The sequence below is a fragment of the Chiroxiphia lanceolata genome, chromosome 2, assembly GCF_009829145.1.
Source record: "Chiroxiphia lanceolata isolate bChiLan1 chromosome 2, bChiLan1.pri, whole genome shotgun sequence".
NCBI classification, from domain to species: domain Eukaryota; kingdom Metazoa; phylum Chordata; class Aves; order Passeriformes; family Pipridae; genus Chiroxiphia; species Chiroxiphia lanceolata.
In genome coordinates, this window is record NC_045638.1 from 30,744,068 (window position 1) to 30,768,040 (window position 23,973).

The window sequence follows — 23,973 nt, forward strand, 5'->3', positions numbered from 1 at the left end:
TACTACCTATTTTCCGAATATGCCGAACATGATCTATTTATCCAGCAAGTCACCTATCTGCTTATTTATGAGAGATCCTGACATCTAGAATTAAAGAAAAAATATTATGTGATCACTTTTGAATTAATTTTGACTGATGGCTTTTCTGAAGGGTTTTTTGTCACCAAGCATTACATTGTACAAATACTCTTGGTCATCTCAGATTATGTAGAAGTTTTGACTTTTGACTGTGGCAATTTTAAACCACCTTGACAAAGAAGGTGCTTCTTTTTATTTCAGTTTACAGCACAGCAGTCTGATCACAAAAGCTTCATTCTAGGGTCTTTTAGCCAGATTTGATCATGAACTGTAGAAAGGCATATATTTCAAAACACAGTAGAAAATGTAATAGTGTTTTTGTCGTGTGTTTTAACAGTAAATGTTATTTATGATAACTGTCTGGAAAAATAATGTCATTTAATGGTCATGGGAGCCACTCAGCGTTCTGCAGAGCTGTCATCCCTTTCAGGAAGAAGTAAGTTGAGACTGAGGTTGAAATCCCAGCCAAAAAAGCTCCCTTTGAAGATGGCTATGGAGCAGTACCATCACTGTACCCTTTGATTACACCCTCATGGCATAACCACATGATCTTTGATTCCTTCAGAAAGCACAACTTAACTAATGCATTTCTCTGTATGCCATATGAGTCTTGATTGCTTATCCATTATATTTCATATGAGTGGGGAAGGGGAGGGACCTATTTGACAAGTAGAGCCACTTCATGGGGGCAATGAGAAATCCAGCTTGAAAATGTCCAATATGATGTATGAATACATTTTTTTTCCTCAAGGACGACTCCCAGGCACAACAAGCCTGCTGAGGTTTGCTTTCACTCCTTAGCAGACATTATGTGTCTTCTACAGATTTGCTTCTTTGTGTGACTGGTTTTTAAGGCCAGTTTTTCTCTTCCCATGCTCCTTGTGGTACTGGAGCTACTGTAATTGATTCTAGCCAGGCCAACCTACATACCACCATCTCCACTGGATGCAGTAGTGAATCCTTGTAGTTTTGCAAAACTTCGGTCCTTCTCCCTGTCTCTTCTTCCCATGGGTGAAGGAGAACTGGCATCACTGACAACCAGGACTAGCAATGCAGTGTTGAAGAAGAAATCTTGCCTTTGCTCTTCAAGCACAGAGTAAGGTAGTCAATTTGGGTACATCCTTTCTATCCAGCTAATGCAGAGTATCAAGATTTTCACACCTAAACAAATGAAAGAAGTTAGTCAGAAGTCATCTACAGGCTCATCTAACAGAAATTGGGTCCTAACTTTGCCCTAGTCTGGATTCAAGACAACAGTTTAGATTCTAAGTCAGCCTAACCTAAGGAATCTCAGCTGGCAGCATTCCTCCTGCAACTGAGAAGCCAATTACTCAGCAGCCTTATGTTGGCACAGCCTTGAAGTCTGTCATATGATATAACCCAGCATAGGAACAGTGTCAGGCTGTTCACAAGAGTCAGAGAATGGCCACCCTTGTGTAATTAAATCGGTTTCCATCAGTACCTTTTAAGCAGACAACCATTCCTCTCCTCTGTGAGTCTGTGCTGATACTGTCAGCAATGAGATGCTGTTACTCTAACTTAGGGAAGTAATAAGAGTCCTGGTTGCACCAAAATAGTATAAGCTGTTCCCTGCAAGATGCATCATCTGTGTATTGGTGTGAAACTGCATCTCTGTCATTTGGCCCTATTTTTTTTTTTTGCGTTCCTCCAAAAGCCAGTGCACTTTACAGCTTTATCCAGCTCCATATGTGGTCACTACCAAACTGGACTTGTATGTCAGCAGTATGTCATTTACATAAAATTATTATAGTTCTCCACAACAGTATCATTGCCATCAGCTTATTCTCAAGTCTTGAGCAGAGCAAATGGAGTTAGTTACAAGTGAGTCCTATAATAGAAAGATGTTACAGTATTGTGTAAGGGAAGAGCTCCAGGGACTTTCCTGTAGACTTAGGTTGAAATTACCAAACCACAACTGGCACAGTGGGTCAGCTACTTGCAGAGTTCCGGGGCTCCTGACAGATGAGAAGCTCTTGCTTCCCACCACACCCCACCACTTTCAGTTCCAGGACACTTCCTCCCTATTCTAACAGATGATGACCTGTTCCCCATTATAGCTTTTGTCAACTCTTGTCTAGACTAAAACAGTGCAATGTATATGAGCAAGAAGTCATGAGCCCTTAGGAAATTCCAGCAAGTACAAGGCTGCAACATTCCTTCTTACCAGAACAGATTAGGACAAGTACCTTCTTAGTGTTTTCATACAATGTTGTGTCCAGCCCAAGTCTATTGTCTCCAATGCAGTGGTGTGGGTCCCAAATTAATTTCAAGTTCCTGTGCAAAGACTGCGATGACCAGCTTTGCTCCTCACTTGGAAGAGAACTTCTCACAGTGGCAAACCTCATCTTATGGGGAATGAACTCCCCTAGAGACTTTGAACATTACAAGCCTGCATCTCTTGTGTCAAGTGCAAGACCTCTGCTTTAACCCTCACTTTTTCTACTGTATATAAATAGCAGCATGTGCATTTAAAACAAAACTTCTGCCAAAACAAAGAAGTGCACAGTAGGTGTGACTTGCAGCTTGGGGAAGGGATGGGAGAGAAAGCACATCACTTATGGTACAGTTGTCATGATGTTCAGTGCATGGATTTCAATAAAACACACTAAAGAGCACAGCAGGTGCTGTGCTCAAATACCTGTAATGTTAAGGTATGTTGACAAAGTTTTTTTCACATGTGCTGCTGTATAATGTCAATGCAGGTGTGACCAAAAGGCACAAGAAAAGGTAACCACTTGCAATCTGAAAATTGTTTGGCACAGGACGGAGAAACCATTCAGAGATGTTAAAACAGTTTTAGATTGTTACACAAAAGGGGAGTGCTCTTTTCTCTTTTTAAAACCCTGGGTATCTGGTCCAGTCCTATGGAGACTCCCAAAATACATCCTCATTTTATCGCTACTATTAAAGGGGAAGGGATCAAGAGAATTGATCATGGAGTCATCAGGGCCTTGTTTTTGCTGAATTAATTTCCTGTGCTCAAAGCTGTGGTATCATGTTCTATAGGTGGATGGGCTTTCAGTATGCAGCAAAGGAACACAGGTCAGTATAGTTTTTGAAAGCAAGAAAAAAAATACTTCCTGCTCCTTGATTTTGTGTTTATATTCTGGTCTCAAAACAAAAGTGTTGACTGAAGCCATGAATACAGCTGAAGATACTGTTCTTAGGATGGGGATTCCTCTGTACTGGTTACTTTAGTCAGCCAATTTGAAATAGATACATATATGTATATATATGTACGTGAGGGACAAACAGAGCAAAAAAACCATAAATCTTTGCATTTCAAGTACTACGAAGGCTTGAGCAAGCAAAATGACCCTCAAGAGATACTCCCTTCAAATAATCTTTGAACTACAACCACCATGCAGAAGGATGTATTTCATAATACCAAATATAAACAGCGATGTAAAAGGCAGATAGGAATGTGCAGAAGAGCAGCAGAAATGTTTTTTCTGGGGTAGTTCTGTGCACAAATTTTTATGCCCTCAGCTGTACAACCTGTGCGTCACAACATAATAAAATATTTCATGACCAAGAGGGAAGAGATTTTATAAGATCCCTTTTATACCTCCATTGAAAAGGAGGCCTTGACAGACAGAAGTAAACATTATCCCATCGCTAAAGCAGTTTAGTAAAGCTTGGATTCTGTTGATGAAGAAGGATTAGCAGGCAATGTCATTACATGTCAGGCTCAGGTTTGCCAGTTTTACACCACTGTCACTCTACAAGGACAATCTCCTCCGGCACAGCAGGGGTTACCAGATTCCTCCAGTACTTAGCACAAAAAGAGCCTAAGACTAAAGAAACCAGTTGACTAATAAATGCCTTGGCAGTAAGATATTGAAGGTCAAATTCTGAGCCTAGTCTATAGCTCTATTGTATTTGGATATCAAAGCAGATAGCTGAAGTATGCATGAGTGTGCATTCATTCACTAATAAGGGGTTACTGTAGTACATTTTCTCCTGATCCTTTTTTCTCCCCAGCTCAGTACTTTCACCAATGATGAGGTCCCCAGAAAGGTTACACTGATGTAGAATGATAAAGCCCCACTTAGATAATGATGACAAGTGTTTCTAAAGATCTCAGTTTCCATATGGGCTCATACATGAAACAATCCAAATTTTGCTGAGATCTTACCCAGAAATGCTGGTTAAACCCAGCCTCTAAGAGTTCTTAGAGTTCTGTGTACTAACATAAGGACTATTATAAGGGCCTGCTTAAAAAATCAAGGCAAGTTCCAGCTGTTTCAGACTATCAGAAGTTAGTGTAAGCACCTGTGACTAAAAGCTACATTGCATTGGCTTTGGAGGGTGACTGGCGCACCACTGATGAACCAAGCACTGAAACTGGCCACAGCCTCAGCATTTTATCCTCTCTGTTTCAGAGGCATATGAACCAACTGCTTTTGGGGAAATGCCCAAGTAGCTTGTTCTTTCCCAAGCTACAAAGAGTGTGGTTAAACCACACTGAGCTGAAAAGGTAAAAATTTCACAAGTCTGCAAAATACTTTTCACTGTCACATGTAGAATTCACAACAGTATTTATGCTGGCTGAACAGACAAAATCTGATGTTGTGTGAGGTGATTATTTCTGTCCATGAACAGAACTTCCCAGGTCCTTATGCTTCAGGCATTTCTGCTAGAGCTGAAAGCAAATGTCTTATATCTCTGTTAAGCTACAGAAACTCCTTTGATAGCTCAAACAGACTTTACTGTTTTTAACCGAACCTGCATATTGTGCCTAATAGACAACACCGCCTCTCTATTTATCTAGGTATTTTTAATTTATTAGAAGCAGTCACCACATTATTCGGTGCTTTATAATTAAAATACACAAAAGAACAGGATTAACTGGCAGAACATGAGCAGCTACCTACCCAACAAAAACAAACAGGGCAAAATACCACATTTAATAATATTACTAATAATGAAAAATTACTTTACATTTAACATGCACATTTTATTTCCCAACCTTTTATCAAAGGGCTAAGGGTTTTTAGCATAGACTAATAGTTAATAAATTTGGTTTCAGGAAACTGAAAAAGCTTTGTCGTACACACACTCAAATGATCTTCCTCTCTTTCAACCGAGCAGACAGTGAATGCTAACCCCTTTGTCATTAATGTGGTCATCCATTCCTTATTTGAGGTTCTTCTTAATCCTTTGACTTCCCCCTGAAGGTGATAATTCACTCTTTAATTTAAGAGTCATGTCTTATTGCATTAATTTTTGCATGAGCAAGAAGAAAACTGAAGCAATCAACCAAACCTGTACAGAGTAACACTAACCACAATAACTCTGGATTAAATCTCATTTTAAAAGTAAAATTTGGCCAAAAGAAAATTAACATTTCAACAATAATTAATCACAGCATTAAAAAAACCCAAATATTTGTCTTTTTATGTAATTCTAAGACTGTGCTCACCTGAAGTAAGAACTGCAAATGTGGCTTTGTTTTTTGACTGTTAAAATGTGACATTGCTCTGACCATCGCTTGAACTCTTTTAACCCAGCTAAGGTGAAGATGTACAAGAAATAACACTACAGCCAATGGCTTCGGGTGTGTTTCAGTCCTATTTTTCAGTGTTTCGACCGATCAGGGTAGCCTGCTGTTTACAGGTTTTGCTCAGGAGAACCCTTACTATATGTTCTTGTTAATTCCCAGCCAGGATTCAGCAGCCTGCATGACAGGAGGTTTCATCTTGATAGGATTTTGTTGTATTATGCTGCTTGAATGCTAGGAACTGCTAATGAAAGAGGGCAGCTGAAGGAAACCCCAAGATGAAATAGGAGAAAGGTGAGGGAAAAGTAATTTGGATGGCAACAGGTGGTTGAGGGTTTCAAGACTAGAAGATTCCTTCAGAAAAACTGGGGTGGATATGCCCCTTTACCATAGCCTCTAATTAAAATTAAAATGAAAGAATCCATGAGAGTAAGCCAAAGGTCAGAGAAGAAAGACTTACGAATATTCACTCCTCTGGAGCAGCTGAGGCTCACCTGCCAGGTCCTTCATGGTCCCTTAATTGTTCAGCTGCTGGAGTGCCCCTATCCTGGCCAGTCTGCCTTCTGTGCCTCCACACAATGGGGAAGGAAACAAGGGGATGCAGAGGCATACCTCCAGCTCTCATGCCAGTAGGGAGTCAGATTATGGCCAGAGGTCCTTCCCATGCATTTTCACATGGGTAAATATTAATTGTAAGGAAAACAGCATCTGAGTTTTAGGCATGAAAAATTGGTATTGCATAGGCAAGTAATGCCACAGTAAGGGGGGCTTTATGTATTATTTATGTATTTTTACTTGGTCAAGCTACATTTCTACAAACTGTGGCCATAACTGTGACAGTGACCTGCCATTAAGATGTAAACTCTAAAAAGATGTTCTGTACTTTCTAGAATTTGTTAAGAAATTACTGTACATAGCTCAATACAATACTTACTGCAATTTGTGCAGAGGTTTGTTAACTAGTTGCATCCTTCAGTACACTAATGCATATAAATGGTGTGAGTGATAAAATAATTCCACGGTAACTTCTACAACATGTTTGAGATCTGCTTTGTAGCTAAGAAATATGAAAATTGGAAAAAGACAAGATGACAGCTGCAGAAGCATAAAAAAGTATGTCATAAGATTATCTAAGTCATTCATGTAGATCACTTGACTGTGATGGCAAATTAAATCATGCTGTTTTCCAAGATACACTCTTAGTCAAAACTGTGTATCTTCCAAAACAAAAATTTTATGCATTCCCAACAATATGTTAGCATTTCTTTCAATTATGAAAACCATTAAAAATTTCATTTAAAAATATTTTCCCCTATGGCCCCTAAGGCTTCAAATTATGGAAATTATTCTTGCACAGTTGAAAAGGGGAATAATCCATTGTATTCCTGATTATTTTCAAGACAGCAGTGAAAATACACTATAAATATTTGAAAATTTAAAATATACAGTAAAATTGAACAATTGAATTTTAAAAATATAGCATAATTTATGAATTTTGAGGCTATGCTATTCAATAATAGGAACTCTAACAGATGAGTAATTGCCCAGCTCATTGCATAACATAAAGAAGAACTCAGATAAAATTAAGCATCTTGAGAGTTGTATAGCTGAGATTCTTCAACTGATTCTTCAACTTTTTCCAACTAATTTTTGTCATCTGTCAAAAACATTTCAGAATTGTAATACAGATGTTATTTTAGCATATTTGAATGCACTGAAATAGTAAGACATATCTGCAAGATACAGGACTGTACCTTAAAAGTGAGCAAATCTTTACATTTTGCCTAGGTTTTCCTTATTATACAGCATGTTTGGAAAAATAAGTTTCTTTTGTACAGCAGGTTAGGAATTCCCATTTGGAATTTTAAACTTGTTAAACAGACAAATATGAGGATGATGAAGAGGAATGATTTGTCTGGCGTTGAATTCTTAAAGTTTCTTATAATCAGTTCCAAAAGTTTAAAAAAGTTTTAAATTCAGAACCAAATTATTTTGTGTGGATTGAATTTTACAACATTTCTATATTCACAAAAAGGTATGTTACAACAAGTAATGGGAGAAATTATTTGGTCATAAGTGTAGTTGTGTAAAAATGCGTTTTGGCTAAACAAAAAAAAATCAGCAATATGCATTTGCTATCAATAATTTATCTCCACATTTTTGGCAAAAATAATTCAGTTATATTTTCAAAATAAGACTGCATTTTGGGGAGACAGTAAGTATTACTGCAAGTTTGAAACATGCAGCAAGCTGAACCTCTTCACTTGCATGAGGAATATTGTAGACTAAGAAATTCTCAAGAACCATCCCCACTCCCAGAGAAATTTTATTATGATTAGTCTGACAGCTTTCCATTTTCATATCTTCTGGAAGTTACTAAGCTTGTCTGAACTCAAAAGCAGCAGTAGAAAGTATATTTTCTTTTAAAAACAAATTTTGGCAAACTGCAGAAACTTTGCAGAATCTTGTTAAACACCATTTCTGTCAAGAATGAGATTCAAGGGAAAAATAATTTTAAATACTATTGGTTAATGATTTTTTAGGGTTTTATGAACCCTATTATTATTAAAAATAATCCAAGGATATATTGAAAATACTAAAACAGATAACAAAGCTCTGTGATTTGTCTATCTGAGTGCAGTAGGACGGCATTTGCGAGAAAAATATCCAAGGTACATTCTCTAAAATGCCTCTTAAAATGAAGTTTTGGCTATAATTTTTGCCATGGTTCTATCTCCCCTGGTGGAAGGATGGTCACACTGCCACTGGCTGCAGTAGCGATGAGGTTGCCAGAGTGGAGTCACTGTCCATTAAAGTTGCCTGGTTACACATTTTAGATTTTAACATTCAGCAGTAATGCCAGACAAAAACAAAGGGCAAAAACTATCTCCATACTCTGAAGTGCAGAGGCTCTGTGCTCTCCAGGTGGACTCCTGATTAGTAACTAAGCAACCACATCCTGTATCTCTAATTCACACATGCTGTTCTTACTAGAAGATTTTCTTTGGCAAATTTTACGTTGAATCACTTGTAGATCTGCAGATCATATTTAAAACGTGCTTGTTATAAAATTGTTAATTAAATACTTCAGTGAATAATTGTAGGTCTGCGGATCATCGCATTTCTGAATTTTGTAATCCGATTGAAATTTTCAACTGCAAATGTATCTTCTGCAATAAGTCAAGTAAAGTTAATTTATGCCCCATATATCTTTTGACCTATATTGATACAGTTTTTTAAATTAACAAGTAGAATGTGAGTGTTCATTGTGCCATTGACTATAATATTGCATAATTTTTCTTTCCTTTATCCGCAAGGATCGTAACATTTAATTTTAATAAGTAATCAAAACAAAGTCAATAGAAAACTCTGATCTGCCTTTTGGTGACCTAACATTTGAATTAAATGTTTGTCTCCCATAAGTAAATCACACAGAAATTCTCAGACAAGTATTATGCTAGTAAAGCTCACATGATCGCATATTCATAGAAAATAAATACGAAAGGATTACAACCACAGTTAAATATAAGCTCCCTTTTGAATGCAAATAAATATTTAGGGTATGTATTCACTCAGCTCTAGTCCTTGCTTGTGTAAAACTGCCAACAGTACCAACCAGAGGGCCAGCCCCATGTCACAAATAGCACAGAGTCAAAATAAGAAGTATGCAGTGGTGGAAATACTTCTGTAAGCCATCTGAGGAGCACTTAGCAGGATGGAATGTATTTGTAAGTGTCAGAAATGATGGAGTGTAGTTCAAAATCAGGATCACAAATCAGGACCATAAATCAAGGATGTTGATCAGTCCAGAAACTCATAATCCTACCACCCCAGAGTTCCTTCGTGTCAATGCAAAGCTATGGGGTCAGAGTATAAACACTCAAGCGCCTCAAAGGGGAATTTTGTATTCAAGGTTTCACAAAGGTTGATTTTGTAATTTATTCCAGTGGAAAGAGGGTGTGTCAATTGATATAGCAGACATCTTGTCGTTATAAACCATACCAGTCTACTCTAATTTGCTAAACTGGGAAAAAGAAACACAATTTCATTCTACCAGAGCAATCATTCCCAACCTCTATCAGGCACATGTTTGCTGCTAGCTTCAGATCCAACACAATCCGTGTGAGCCCACAGTATCTATACGTAGTCTAGCTGCACCAACTCGCCCAAGAAAAAGATAATATTTTTTATAAAAATTTTGTCTTGGCTATATATTACACTGCTGCAGCTAGAGCAATGCTACTGTTAGCAACATAAATGAATGTTCTACTTATTTGAACAAAAGCCAAACATAGACAAGTCACAAATGCTTCAGATTCAATTAAGAAAGAGACCATGCAGCAATCACGGAATAAATTAGGTTGTCAGGAATGTCTGGAGGCTGTCTAGTTCACTTCCCTGCTCAAAGCAGGGTCCTGGTGGATCTGAACAACTCTGATTGGTCCTGGTACTTCAAGTTTCGTTGTTCCTACAGTGATTATAGGGTAAGGCTTATTAAGTCTGTTAGGGTGTTTTCTCTCTCTCTTGAATCTATTGGTAATCTGAGATAAAATATTATATGAGAATATCAGTTATGTAACTATAAGGAAGGCATAAATCATGCTATCTCCTGCTTAATTTTCTAGACTGAAGGATAAAACAAGATTTTTAAAAGAATAATAGGAATACAGGACTGTATACAGTTTTAATCATCTTACCTCTGACAGTATATGCAGAAAATATTTCTTTCACGTGTTGCTTTGGTCTAAGATATTCAAAAGGTTGGAAATAAAAAAAAAGTAAAACTACATAAATAAAACCACATCACTTATGTAACACATGCTTTACCTTCAAAGAACTACAGAGACAGGATTTCTATTCATTACAATAAAAGTTACTTCCAGAGAAGATTGTTAACTGCATTGTCATTTACTTATGTCAAACTTATGCTGAATCTTTCAACAAATAATTTCAAGAAAATTATTGGTTAATGTAGCTATTTAAGTGAAACATTTTTACCTGTTACTTTAATTTAAAAAAGCTCCATCAAGCAAGCATCTCTTTTCACTGTAAAGTTTGTATTTATGCTGGTGGAAGAGGGAGATGTTTTCTCTCTTTTCAAAAGTTTTGTGGCTGGACTTTACCTTGAGCATATTTCAAAGCTGCCCTTAGTGCCTTCCCTTCCTACAAAACTAATTGATCCACTGTGTAAACATTCCTGATGCACAAATACAGTCCAGGGGCATTTGCACGTGGTCTGCAAATCAGGCACAGGAGCTCATGTCAGAGCTGCTGTTTGATCCACTACCCCCTGAGATAGGGAGAGCTTCTCTGTACCATGCACCACTGCTTTTATTGTACAGAAAAAAAAAATATTTTGTTTCTCTTCAAATTACTGTAACATGCAAAACTAGCATCAGTGTTTCAGAGTTTATAGCACAGCTATTAATAACAGATTGTCCAATAAACAGAAAGATAACTTAACAGAAAGCGTGCATCCAAAATGTAGAAAACAAAACCACAAAAAGAAAGTATCTGGGAAGCATAATGTATTACTACTTATACTTGGAGGAGCAAATACAGCATCTTCTGCCAAGCAGAAATAAAGCAGTTTCTTTCTTCTGCAAGCATTAGCTCAGTGTCTTCTGGACAGATAGGCTTTTATCCATATCTCCATCTTCACAACTCACTGTCTAAAGTGTTTGGATGCCCTGAGCAGGTCTAAAGGGAGGGAAATATAAAGAGCAGGTATCATCAGCATATGGTGGAAACAACAGTCCTCAGCTCCATGGTCACCTTCCTAGAGGCACTGCCTGTACAGGAGCACAAAGGGTGACCAGCAGGGCTCCATGGGAAGTGTTCACATCAGAATCTCTACAGACTAGAGGGACAGAGCTGCTCAGATAGGCCCTGCTACCACTTGTGGCTGGACCAAAAGAAGTCAAAGAATTCATTTTTCATCCTGGTTAAAAGGAGATCAATAGATGACACTGTCCTGGGCAACATCTAGAATTAATGTTGTACCAACAGAAATTTAAGTGTTTCAGTTTCTAAGTGGAAGAGATTTCCACTCAGTCTCCCCACCAAACACTCCAAAACCAAGTGATTTGAGATGACATGAGATGAGATGAGGACTGAATGATTGGCAGTGATTGTGCCCCTTCTCAAGTCGCCAGGTTCTAAGACTTTCTAATGGCTTCACATCTTTCAAGAGATCTTAATCATGCAATGATTGCAGTGTTTGAATCAGTTTATTCTAGTCCCAACATGACACATCCCAATTTACATACTGTTTTGTGTTTCCAGCTCCATCATTAATGTTTAATGCCTCAATTCAGCCATCAATCCCCACTCACCAAAACAATTCAGCTAAGTACATGTTTAAATGTAAGTGCATTCATAAATGCTTTGCTGAAATGAAGCAGTCTTACACACATGCTGACAAGCTTTGCTGAACTGGATTTTCATCTGCAAAAGAGTTCATATGCCATAGGCACTTAGGTACTTCTTCTTCCTCATATGCATTCATGTCAAAGACTGTGGCTTGTGAAGGACAGTTTCCTATAATGTCAAAGCATTATATTCAAGGAGAAGGTGGTTGCAATCCTGTTTTGGTTTTGCTACAGCTTCAAACATTGTGACACAATCAGATATAACCTTTTGTATTTTTTTAATTCTTTCAGGTGATATATTTTAAACTACAGTCTGAAAGATAACTAGGACTCTGAACATCTCTGCTCACAGTAAGCTGATCGGTTTGAGGTAATGCCTGGTCATTGGCATTATTCAGATCTTGAAGGAAGGAAAAAGAGTAAACCTTTGCACATATGCAATTTTGTCCCTGGTAGGTCAACTAGTAGAGACAAAAAAAAAAAAAAACAAACAAAAGCCAAACCAACAAAATGTACTAGTTTATTTCCCAAATAGGGATGTTTACCTTGGTCCACTAGGACTCTTAAACTAACACTGACCCAATTCTTTTAACTTTTCATATTGAAAATATAATGGTATGCTTCTTCAGGACCTTGGTTTGGTGGTGTCAGGGAAAGATTTGGTTTTTTGATTTGACTTTTCAACCTCTTTTACCCATTCCTTTCTACATGAGAATAAATGAAATAAATACCATCGAGGTCTTTTCAACTCTAGAGGAACATAAAATTTACTACAGTCACATATTTTCATTGCTGCTGGTAGTGGAAGCTGTAGTGGATTCACTTGCCTTCATGACTGCTTCATACATACTTTAGCTTAAGCATTAAAAATCTTATAAAGCACTTATTTTAAAAAACTGTAAATATCTGAGAGACATCAGCACTTACCTTTACACAACAGCTGTCAGCAGCAAAAGCTCTTACATGATCTATTTACCTCACAAGCCATCCAACTCTCACAAGGTATCCAAATCCTCTCTTGAATATAGGATGGGGGGCTGAGCAGAGGCAGTAATCTGAAGAGGCAATTTTATGCTAAAGACACTTCTTACAATGTTTTGGAGATGTTTGTTACCTCAGAGTTTGGTTTAAATTTGTGCTAGTTATGGATAAAAATCAGAGGAAGGGAGCTTCTTTAGCACCTCTTTAATCAGTTCAACCATACTTCTAATTTTAGGTCCAACTTTTTTTCAGTCAAAGTGCATGTTCATTAAATGCTCTTTAATTTTGCAGAAGGAGCATGTCCATGACAGCAATAAAGAGCTTTGCAACTTTCAGCTTATGCAAGAATAAAGACTTTCTACAGCTTGACCTAATGTACATCCACCCAGCCCAATCTGTCTGGATTAAATTGAAGAAGAACATTTCAGGTTTTCAGTCAAGTTCTACTAGCAGTCTGGCATTTCAAGTCAGAATCTCCCTTCCACCTCTGCCCCCTTCCCTCCCCAACCCCCCCAAAAAAGCAAGTGTTAGAATTATCTGAAAGGTTAAAGAGTCATTTTCTGAAAAAAATGGGAAGAGCCTAATCAAATAAAAGTAGTGTCAAGATTTGAACAGTACACAGATCTATCCATCTCATTATCTGGAAATTGGGCAAGAGAAGTTCTTTGATCTTATTTATATCTCTCAAGCCATCAACAGGAACTGGACAGGTTTTTTGTGCATCTGTTGCTTCCTCTCATCAAGACCTTTTCGAGTATTAGGTGTAGTCCAGGGAATTTCTGATCTGTGTGACTTCCTTTGTTTTAATCTGTTACCACAGAAATAGTCCATTTATCATTTTTCAGTTTTAAATAAGTTGTAAATGTTTTTTGAGTCTTTTTTTCCTGCTCAGGCATCAGGCCTAGGGAGCTTCACTAACTTTGTAGAGTTTCAGATAGTCCCAAAAAGTCAGTTGTTGGTCATGACTCCTGAGAACTATGACCAGGACTCAGAATCACATGCAAACATATAAGCAATCCAGTTGTTGGAAGCTGGAGCTGAGTTTTCCTGTTCCTCAGGTGGATTAAGTGGAGGAGACTGCTCTCAGTTCAGTATGGACAGGCACACCTGAATTGGACGTGAGCGTGTCAGGCAGCATCTACTGCAAGCCCCAGCACAGAAGCTCTGTGAGTACTTGGATGACAACACCACACGAGTCTTACAATTGCTGCAATATCACTGCTGCCAGTTCTTTCAATAGCTAGTTTAACCTGAGAAAGCTTTCACTTTACAGTATTTGCAGGAGTATCTGCTGTGTAAGTTAAATGTCCCACAGAGGGGATCAGTAGACCGTGGACATAAAAAAACAAGAACTGTATCTCCTGAGAGAAGATTACACAATCGGTTATTAAGTACAGTTATTGGTGACAGATTGTATTGGTTACAGTGCGTATACTAACCTGTGCTTTGGGCAGAAATAATTTTAAAGGCTTTGGTTCAGGGGCCCTTGAGTGAACAACATCTTCCCATATGGTTTTCAACACAGCATGAGGCTTCTCAGATTAAGAGCAACATGTATTATACATGATATCTGTGTGCACTGCTCCTCAAAAGCAAGCTACTTTGAGGCACTAGAAAACCAGCAATCTTCTTCCCTAAATTCCCTTTCCTGGTGTTGTGACCCCAAGTTCGTGTCCATCCCCTCCTTCCCGCTTTAATACTGCTGCCTACTGACGTGTTGGCTTTGGTCATCTTGTCATTACAAAGCAAGCAAGCCAGTCTGTCTCATATGTGGGCTTTCAGGAAGTTAATTAACAGGAGGGAGCCGTGGGAGTTTCTGAGAAGCTGAGTTCTGATGTAACCCAAAGCCATCCACTAGTAAGCTTTTAGATGCTCCAGCCATACATAATTTATGTTCATCAGTCACATGGCAGCAAAGCTCATTTTGCATAGTGGATACTTGCAATGGAAAAGTGCTTACAGGGTTTCAGCAGAGCAGACAGACCTTTCATCTATCTGCATCAAAGAAAAATTAAACTATTTTCTTCAGAGGGACCTGGACAAGCTGGAGAGATGGTCTGATTCCAACGGGATGAGGTGCAACAAGGCCAAGTGCCGGGTCCTGCACTGTGGCCACAACAACCCCATGCAGTACTACAGGCTGGGCACAGAGTGGCTGGAGAGCAGCCAGGCAGAGAGGGACCTGGGAGTTTGGATACACAGGAAGCTGAACATGAGCCAGCAGTGTGCGCAGGTGGCCAAGAAGGCCAACGGCATCCTGGCCTATATCAGGAATAGTGTGGCCAACAGGACCAGGGAAGTGATTCTTCCCCTGTACTCAGCCCTGGTGAGGCCACGCCTCAAGTACTGTGTCCAGTTGTGGGTCCCTCAGTTCAGGAAGGATGTTGAGGTGCTGGAGCAGGTCCAGAGAAGAGCAGTGAGGCTGGTGAAGGGACTCGAGCACAAGTCCTATGAGGAGAGGCTGAGGGAGCTGGAATTGTTTAGCCTGGAGAAAAGGAGGCTCAGAGGAGACCTCATCACTCTCTACAACTACCTGAAAGAAGGCTGTAGCCAGATGGGTGTTGGTCTCTTCTCTCATGCAACCAGCAGCGGGACAAGAGGGCACAGTCTGAAGCTCTGCCAGGGGAGGTTTAGGTTGGATATTCGGAAGAAATTTTTACAGAGAGAGTAATCAGACATCGGAATGGGCTGCCTAAGGAGGTGATGGATTCATGGTTCCTGGAAGTTTTTAAGGTGAGACTGGATGTGGCACTTAGTGCCATGATCTAGTAACCACAGTGGTGTTGGATCCAAGGGTTGGACTTGGTGATCTCGGAGGTCTTTTCCAACCCAGTTGATCCTATGATTCTATGAATTATGGGAGGTTATGGTATTCTTGTTGAAAACTCTGAAAGTAACATTTTAAAGGCATGCAAAACCTATAAAGTGGCACTTGTGATCACAGAATCATGGAATCACAGAATGGCTGGGGTTGGGAGGGATCCTAAAGATCATGTAGTTTCAACACCCCTGACATGGGCAGGGCCACGAGCCCCATCCAGCAATGGGGCATCCATTGGCCCCTTCCATGGATAGGGCATCCACAACTTCTCTGTGCAACCTGTTTCAGTGCTTTGCCACCCTCATAGTAAAGAAAGGAAAAAATTTTTTTCCTGATACGTAGTCTAAACCTACTCTCAGTTTGAAGCCATTCCCCCTTCTCCTGTCACTACGTGATATTCGGATGTAGAGCCGCACAACCGGCCATTCTCAATTCCTTTTCTCACCTGCAGTTCCTGTGAAATTCCCATTTGGCGGCAAAGGGATGGGTGCCAGGAATGCCGGTGAATGCCAGGGATGCTGGCTGTGGCACTGAGGGCAGCCCTCGCCGGGGGGGATGCGCGGATTGCCCGTGCGGCCGGCGGGGCGGGCGCGGGGCGGGCGCGGGGCGGGCGCGGGGGTGGCGCGGGCCGGGCGTTACCCACCGTCCGTTACCGGCCCCGCCGGACCCCGCACCAATGGCCGACACCCCGCCACAGCCCGCCCCGGAGCCCGCCGAGATGGCTTACTGCGGCCCCACTTCCCTCACGTACCTGCCCGTCCTCCAGTGGTGGGTGTTGCCCCCTGCCCCGCTCCCGGGGGCGGGCCGTGGCTGGGGATGGAGTGGGGAGGTGGTGCGACTGGGCTCTCCCCTTACCGGGGGGCTCGCAGGACCCACCGGGTGGGCTTGCCACGGGGAGCGCAGGAGTCCTGCTTTTAGCGTTTCTCGCGGTTCCGTGGGGCAAGAGTCTGGTTTGCTGCAAAGACCCGTCATCACTGTGGTGCATAAACGACGCCGAGAAAGCAAGGAAACTTCCCTGAAAGTCCCATCTCCTGCCACAAGCCTTTCTGATATAAAGGTGGTTTGACACGGGGGAAACGGGATTTTCCGTCAGCCGGACCACTGTCCGGGACCTGGCCCCGGGGCTGTCACCCACTTGGTGTGATGCTGCAGGGCAGCTGGCAAGAGCTCTCCATGGCTGGACCACTCCTGACTGGTGGGCTCTTACAGCGTACCACGAGTGATTGCGAGGCTGCACAGCTGGTGGGACACTGGCACTCACTCAGTGTGATGCTGAGCATTTGACATTCTCCGAGGTTATGCTTTCTTGAGACGAAGGTAATGGTTGAACTCCTTAATGAGATGCTTTCTGTGGTGGAGTAAGGTTGTCATCATCATTTTCTTGTGCTTTAAGAGCATCATCTGCCATGTGATGGCCAAAGAGAAACCAGGGATACTTTCCTACTTTCCCCAATCACAGATGAGTCCAGCCAGTAAATAGTGTTGAAGCTTTGTGTGAAACAGTAGCAACAAATACAAACAAACTTTTAACTTGTCAGCAAGTAATCCTAAAACATTTTATTCTCCCTCTCAGTAATACCTGAGCAGTGGGAGCTCATCTGTGTTTTTACTGTGATATAGATGCCAGCATTCCTATTTTAAAAGGACAGAAGGAAGAGATTCATCCAACAAGTTTGAGACACAGCATAAAATTGAATCATAAACAATCCTTGAAATGATGAACTGATGATTTTTTTTTTTATCATGACAACCTTCTGAATCCTCTTTTCATGTTTTGAAAAATTTTAAATGCTCAGCTTCATTTTACAGTTGGTGCATTGTCAACAGCAAACTAGATTTTGGTCCAGAAATGATTTAACAGCAGACTTGCCAACCTGGTATAATGGCCAGGCTGCCAAGGGTTCGAATAGAACAGGTGGCAAACCCCAAAAACCTGGAGTCCATGTGAGGTCATAAAATCAGTCAGATAATAAATCACACACAAAGTGTGGATAGATAGAAGACAAATGGAGGAGGTCTTTCACCGTGTGCTTTTTGTTTAACCTCAGTCTTTCTCCCTTACCACTCTTTTCTTTAGATTTTTTTTTTGTCTCTATTAGCAGTTTTGGTTTGATGATGCCATAAAAACTCAAGTTTTGAAAACCTCAGGGCTAATAGGCAAGAAGATGAGCATGGTGCTCTTTTCTGTGTGGATTTTTTTTTCCTAATAGACAGTATTCTTGTATTATGTGTCAGCACTAAGAACATGTTTAACTTATTATTTGAAAAAGACTGGCAGTTTAATAGATGATAAATTCACAAAAGGAAATTCCAAAATATTTTGTCGCTAAGTAGTTAAATGCTGAAGAAAAACTATTGGCAGAAACCAGCTACTGAAGCATGAATTAATTTATGACGCACTTCCAGAGACTCTTTTGGTGTTATATTAAGGATGAATTTGGACTAAGCTTTAAGCTCCCATGGGACTGCTTAATTGTGAAGGGTTTTAGATGGTTGCTTTAGAAGAAACAACATTTCCGCCTGCTGGGAGGCAGGGCTCAGTCAGGACTCTTATCTAGAATAAATTTCATTTACCTTTGAGCCTGATAATGGGAAATACCCCAGTAACGCAGCAGATCCCCTATCTTTGGATACAGATTCCTGCTCAGGTCTATTGGTGAAACCTTTTCTGTTGGGTGGTGGGGCTGGAGGTGGTTGGGAGGTGGCAGGGAGCCCAGTGCAGCTCAGCCCTGGTGCTTAACAGTACCAGGCTCTTGGGTTGGCGGGTGAGAAGGTGGTTTCCAAGGAGGTATAAGTGAGGCATTTGGGGATCTTTTGCTGGGGAGAAGAAAGTCTAGGGGAGGCAGAAACCCTTCTTCAGTGGAAGAAGGGGAGGAGACATGAATAAAAGGTGAGGTAGACATTGTCAGGCAGCACAGTGACCATCTTCTTGCTCAGGCCAGTTTGCTGAAGACCTTATCTGCTATCTACTGCCAAAACAGCTAGTTCAGAAAGATAAACACTGGGTTGTCTGAAGTCAGGCTACTGATAAAACAGAGGATGCTGATTTAAAATCCAGCTGGCTTATCTCACCCAGTGAATATGAAAAGTCTTCTTTCCCAACCAACTGGATTATCAGTAAACACACAGTGAGTAACTGGCACTGTGGTGTACTAGCCTTCAGCTGATAAATTAATTAAATATGCACAAATCATTTGGTAGAATGGAAGCACAGTTAGAGTAAGAAACCACTGTCATACGAGCAATGTGTTATGCTTTGAAAATTAATCTCTCTGCTCCTTTGCTTCAGCTTTGCTCCTGTATTTGTACTGCAGGCTATTATCTTCTGACATCAAAACCATTGGCATTATCTCATAATTAAAAGTCATTTTTTTCCCAGTGAAGGTAATACTTTAGGCTAATAAGTAACCAAGTTTACATCTTCCTCACCTTATTTACACAAGCAGTTGCATTTACTTGACTATGGTCATCCTGATAAGTAAGATGAGTCAGGGCCTTGGCTAAAGAATGAGTATTTAAACATCTAAACCTGTTTCAGTCCTGGCAGTTCTGTTACATAGTAACTGTAAATTAAAATTCTGTTCTCTTAATAAACTTGTCCTAAAATCAGTGAGGTTCTATGAAAACAGAATTTTGTCGTTTACAGTTTGTGTACTCTCTATTTCAAATCACCATATCGCACATTTCAGGCAGAAAAATTCTCCTATTATTGTCTTCAATATAGTGGAGACCTTTCTGTTTAGAAGACCAAAGTTAGATCTTTTGATATGCATATGAGAAATGCTAATACTGGCTGTATTGGTGTTAATGTTATAATATTACAAAGTTATATTTTTTAATTAAAAAATTATGAGAACAAGTTAATTTCATAGGAGACTCTCACATGACCTCTCTTACACCTTGGAAACAAGAAAAATAGAACTTGAAAATCTAACAACTCTTTCTTCTAATTCTGATACAAACCAATTGATGTTTTTGTTTTAAAGGCTAGCTGATAATTTCTACTTGTGTGGAGGATGCACTGTACCCTGTCGGCTACTACATGAACTGTATATTGAAACCTGCAATCCAGATTTCAAGATTCAAGTACATCCATCCACCTTTGGAAAGGTACAGCGTAGACAGGATACATAAGATAAGCAGGGATGTCTAAACAGAAAATTTGATCATCAAATACACACACTGCATATCAAATGAGATTAAGTAACAGAGAAGAATGAATATGTAATGTATTATGCTTGTGTGTTTTCTAATGTATTTCTGGTAAGCCCTCGTGTAGATGCAGTTATACGAGAGAAATAAGGGTTGTCTGTGGTGGAGTTTATTTTCTTTGGGGAACTGGTATATGTTACACTAGCAAAGACTTCTTTTGCCAATGTATTTTAGAAAGTTTTACCAGCTTTCTGCTTTTAACAGAAGGTTAAACGACTCATCCCAAGAAGTTGATTCTTCTGTTTTAAAAGATACCTTCCATTGTTACATAATTTTATACTTCCCCCTAAATTATACTTGCGGAGATTTTGCTCCAAACATACCCTAAAAAGTTGTCACAGATACATCCAAGCAAAACAAATGCAGATGTAAAACTGAATTTCCTTCTAACGGTTCCACTCTTCTACTATATGGAGGTTGATGCAACCCACAGAGCAATTACCAGTTAGAAATCTCAGTTGCAACAAACACTCATAGCTATTCAACATTTTTTATCTAAGTAAGGAAGATAGAAAACCTTGTGATTATTTGTTGCTCAAGGCTTTTTGTTCAGTACTTTCTTTTTAACTGATAATATTCTATTAGGTCCCACACTAAGAGCTACTAAGCACTGTTTTAATACCAGCCCAAAATAATATAAGTACAAGTTATAACTGAAATCAATTTCATTTATGTGGATAACCTCATTTTAGGAGTCATTCATCTCAATTCAGTTGAATCTAATTTTTTTACTGGATAAGTTAAATCACTTTTACTGAAAATTAAGATTCGAGTGAGTGATCCAGTGTGATTTATTACCACAGCTGAATGGATCATCAGCTAAGACCATGGGTAGAATTTGCCTGGCTCAGTGTAGACATCTGCCATGAAGCTGGTCACCTTAAAAATCTCTTGGTAGCCAATGGAGAGAAATAAGTAGTTACATATGTTCCCTTTCACACAAAAACAATCATCTCAGTCCGCTTAGATGAAATGTGCCTCAGAACTGCCTGTTTTTCTCCATTGACTACCAAGTCTACAGTGACGAGCTTAGATATCTCTGCCTTGTAGCCACGTAGGCAAGATTAATCTCATTCTGCCTGTACACTTTCAGGTATTCCAGCATGACTGATTACCAGCCTTCTTGTGGTTTACATTAATGCATTTTACTTTTAAGTTGGGACAGGCACAGATGAAGCATGAGTCTGGTCACGCAGGAGAGCTTAGCAGATGAGCCAGAGCTGCTATGGGTTGGTACTTGCAACTGTTTGCTCACAGCCTTAACTGGCCCACTGCATTGCGGTGCAAGTCAACACAACCCAAATGAGCAAACTGGAGTGCATCTCCCCAGTGGCTTGAGATAGTCTGTCCTTCTGCAGCAAGAGAAAGGACCATGCAGCAAGAAGCTGAGGAGGACAGGAACTGCAGCAGACCTGGTTTAAACTGAAGGTGCACATGTAATAGTTACCCCAGCCTTGCTAATGGGCTGAGCTATTAATAATTCACCAAGCTGTAGTAACCTGACTACATTACATATATGTGGACTGCGAGGGCTTTTGCAGTCAAGCCTCATGTGAATCAAACTGTGGTGACTGAAGACACTGCTAATCTCATCTGCCCTGCCCCTCTACTTAAATATAACGCTGTCTCTGTAGAAGAGACAGCGGGAGGAAGTGTGTGTCTTGTGCCACAGAAGCACCAGTTTCATAGGCTGCCTTTGAGGAAAATGAGATTATGCTAAACTATCAGCTTGAGAAAGGGAGCAGCTGGTGTGGATGCATGCAGAAACATGCAAAGAACAAGACCACTGTTAAAACTGGAGGTGCATATTAGTGTGAGATGGAGAAATCTGTTCTTTATCAGGCCTTTGAACCAGCGACTCTGCACAGAGTCCAAGCTGTGTGCTGCTGAGTGGACACTTCTTACTCCTCACTAACATGGAGTACTCGATCCTCTGTTCCTGCTATATATAGAATGTTAGTTCCAGGTGTCCTGGGTTAGTTTCTGTCTTCACAACACAGCTCATGCAGAATAATCATAGTGAAGTGGATTATTAACCTGACAATATCTAATTACACTGTAGAGCCTGACCTTGACAGATGCTGCATGACCTCAGTTCGCACTTACCACCATGGTGGTCAAAAGGTTGCTTTGCAGCTTGATGATTCAGGTCCTTTTAAAACAGATAAGTCGGGCCCTATCCTGTCAGTAACCTTGCAAGTGTAAGTGGGTAGGTGAAGCCCCTTGTGTAAGTCCTGCTTAATTGAATAAGGCTTGCAGGTCTGGCAGAGTATGGGAGCATCACAGTGCCCTCAAGTTCCCCCAGCTGATTGACCCCCTCGATCATGGGGGGCTCTGGTGTGAGCATTGACTGTTTTTCAGTGCAAGGTAAAACAGATTACTCTAAAAAAAATTCCTACCTTAAGAAAGTAATCCCTTAAATTACTTAGCCTTTGATCCACAGAAGCCTCATTGAGTTCTGTTCAACAGTTACCATTTGAGAGGTATGTAAGAACCTTAGCCTGCAAATGATGGAAAGCAAACAAAGTGATAAAGACAAAAAATGGAGGCAGATACAGTTTTGCATTTTAGAATGAATTTGCGAAGTATCTGTAATTTTGTATTTGTCTTTACAGCTTATTCAGTTAGTTTTCCCAGGTCTGGTGACAAGAAAGCGGACCACAGCAGGGAGTATCAGGTATTGGTTTTATGTCCTTTCTTTGAAAATGTTATTTCTGACTATTCTAATAAAATTTTAAAGTGCCTGACTTTTCAGCCCCAGCACTGCAATATAGCAGCTGAATTGTTGATTGCAAGTCTGTAACACATCACAATATCCGGAGTGATTCATGGTGTCACCAAGGATGTTAAAATAGAGAAAATTCCATGAAAACCATCATATCAGATCTGCTTTGGTAGGGCATGAATTTCAGGTCAGACTGCTTTGAAAAAAAATTATTGCTCTGATTTGTGCTGGCTGTTAACACCATGGTTTGCATGAGGCATCTGCTAGACATCACAACCTTACTCAGAGTTCCTGAGACACTGAGTCTCAAGGCCAGAAAAGCCTGTTTCTGAGATGTGTGGGGATGACAGCCATGACTGATGTCTGTCTTGTGTTTTTCGTCCTTGCACATATCCATGGAGTGACCCAGCACATACTGATGGTCAATGGAAATGCTGTAAACAGTTTCAAACCGTTTAAATCAGACAACTTCAGATCCTCCTCCTACCTCTCCTTTCTTTTCCCTTTCCTCTCTTCTTCTAGAGCATGGAGAGTTTGATGCTCTTTTGTATCCAAACTTATAATCATATTCTGAACATCCAGACTGGGAAAGGGGACGTTTTAAGGACACTGAGAAAGAGAAATTTTACAAGCATTTTGTGTAGCTGTCAAGTACAGGCTCTGAGAACAACAAGCCCTTACTTGATCTATGGCTTTTCTCCACTAGTCTGGACTTGCTATCAGCTTGAGCCACAAGATCCTTTAATTTGGGAGTGCCTCCCTGCAGACACTCCTGGGCTTCTCCTCATAGTAGGGAGTATTTGGGATGGTGTTTGGTAGCCCCTAGCCTCCATGCTCTCTCCATCAGCAGAAGGTTACCCTTTGCTGGCTGCTGGTGGCCGCAAACCATGTCACCGCTCCCTTGGCTTCATCGTGGCCCAATCTGGGAAGAGCCAGCTCAAGACACCTTGGTAGCAGAGGTGGTGACTGCATTGCTCACTGAGCTCAGGTTAAACCTTAGAGAAGGTCTGGCAGGTTTACTGAGTTTTAGTTCACCATGACCACTGATGGGCCATCCAGTCCTCAAGCTACTGTGAAAGGCCAGGAAACAGCTGCACTAAGTCCTTCAATGTCCATGGGTATATGAAGACCTCTGTCTGCTGAGACTCTGGTCCCTGACTTCACTAACTGTCCTGTACAAATTTGTTGCACCCTATTCACTGGCTTTTTTTTTTTTTTCATTTAGAAGAAGGTATCATTCCAGGGCAAAAACTGTTAAAAA

General features: G+C 40.3%; 1 protein-coding gene and 1 long non-coding RNA gene across 4 annotated transcripts in view; one reads left to right on the plus strand and one right to left on the minus strand.

Moving 5' to 3' along the window:
• Positions 1–269: 269 nt before the first annotated feature.
• On the minus strand, positions 270–16,353 carry LOC116782642. Its single transcript, XR_004355293.1, has 3 exons — positions 16,221–16,353; positions 12,901–13,028; positions 270–1,239 (listed from the first exon to the last, which is right to left on the minus strand). It is a non-coding gene; the product is annotated as an uncharacterized LOC116782642 (long non-coding RNA).
• Positions 16,354–16,414: 61 nt separating this feature from the next.
• Positions 16,415–23,973, plus strand: part of RFX8 (RFX family member 8, lacking RFX DNA binding domain) — a 33,465-nt gene continuing 25,906 nt past the window's right edge. For all 3 annotated transcript variants that reach the window (XM_032680400.1, XM_032680401.1, XM_032680402.1), the window contains exons 1-3: positions 16,415–16,543; positions 19,762–19,885; positions 22,603–22,664. In XM_032680400.1, the coding sequence (XP_032536291.1) occupies positions 16,452–16,543; positions 19,762–19,885; positions 22,603–22,664 (278 nt within the window). In that variant the 5' untranslated portion in view covers positions 16,415–16,451. The remainder of the gene's footprint in view (positions 16,544–19,761; positions 19,886–22,602; positions 22,665–23,973) is intronic.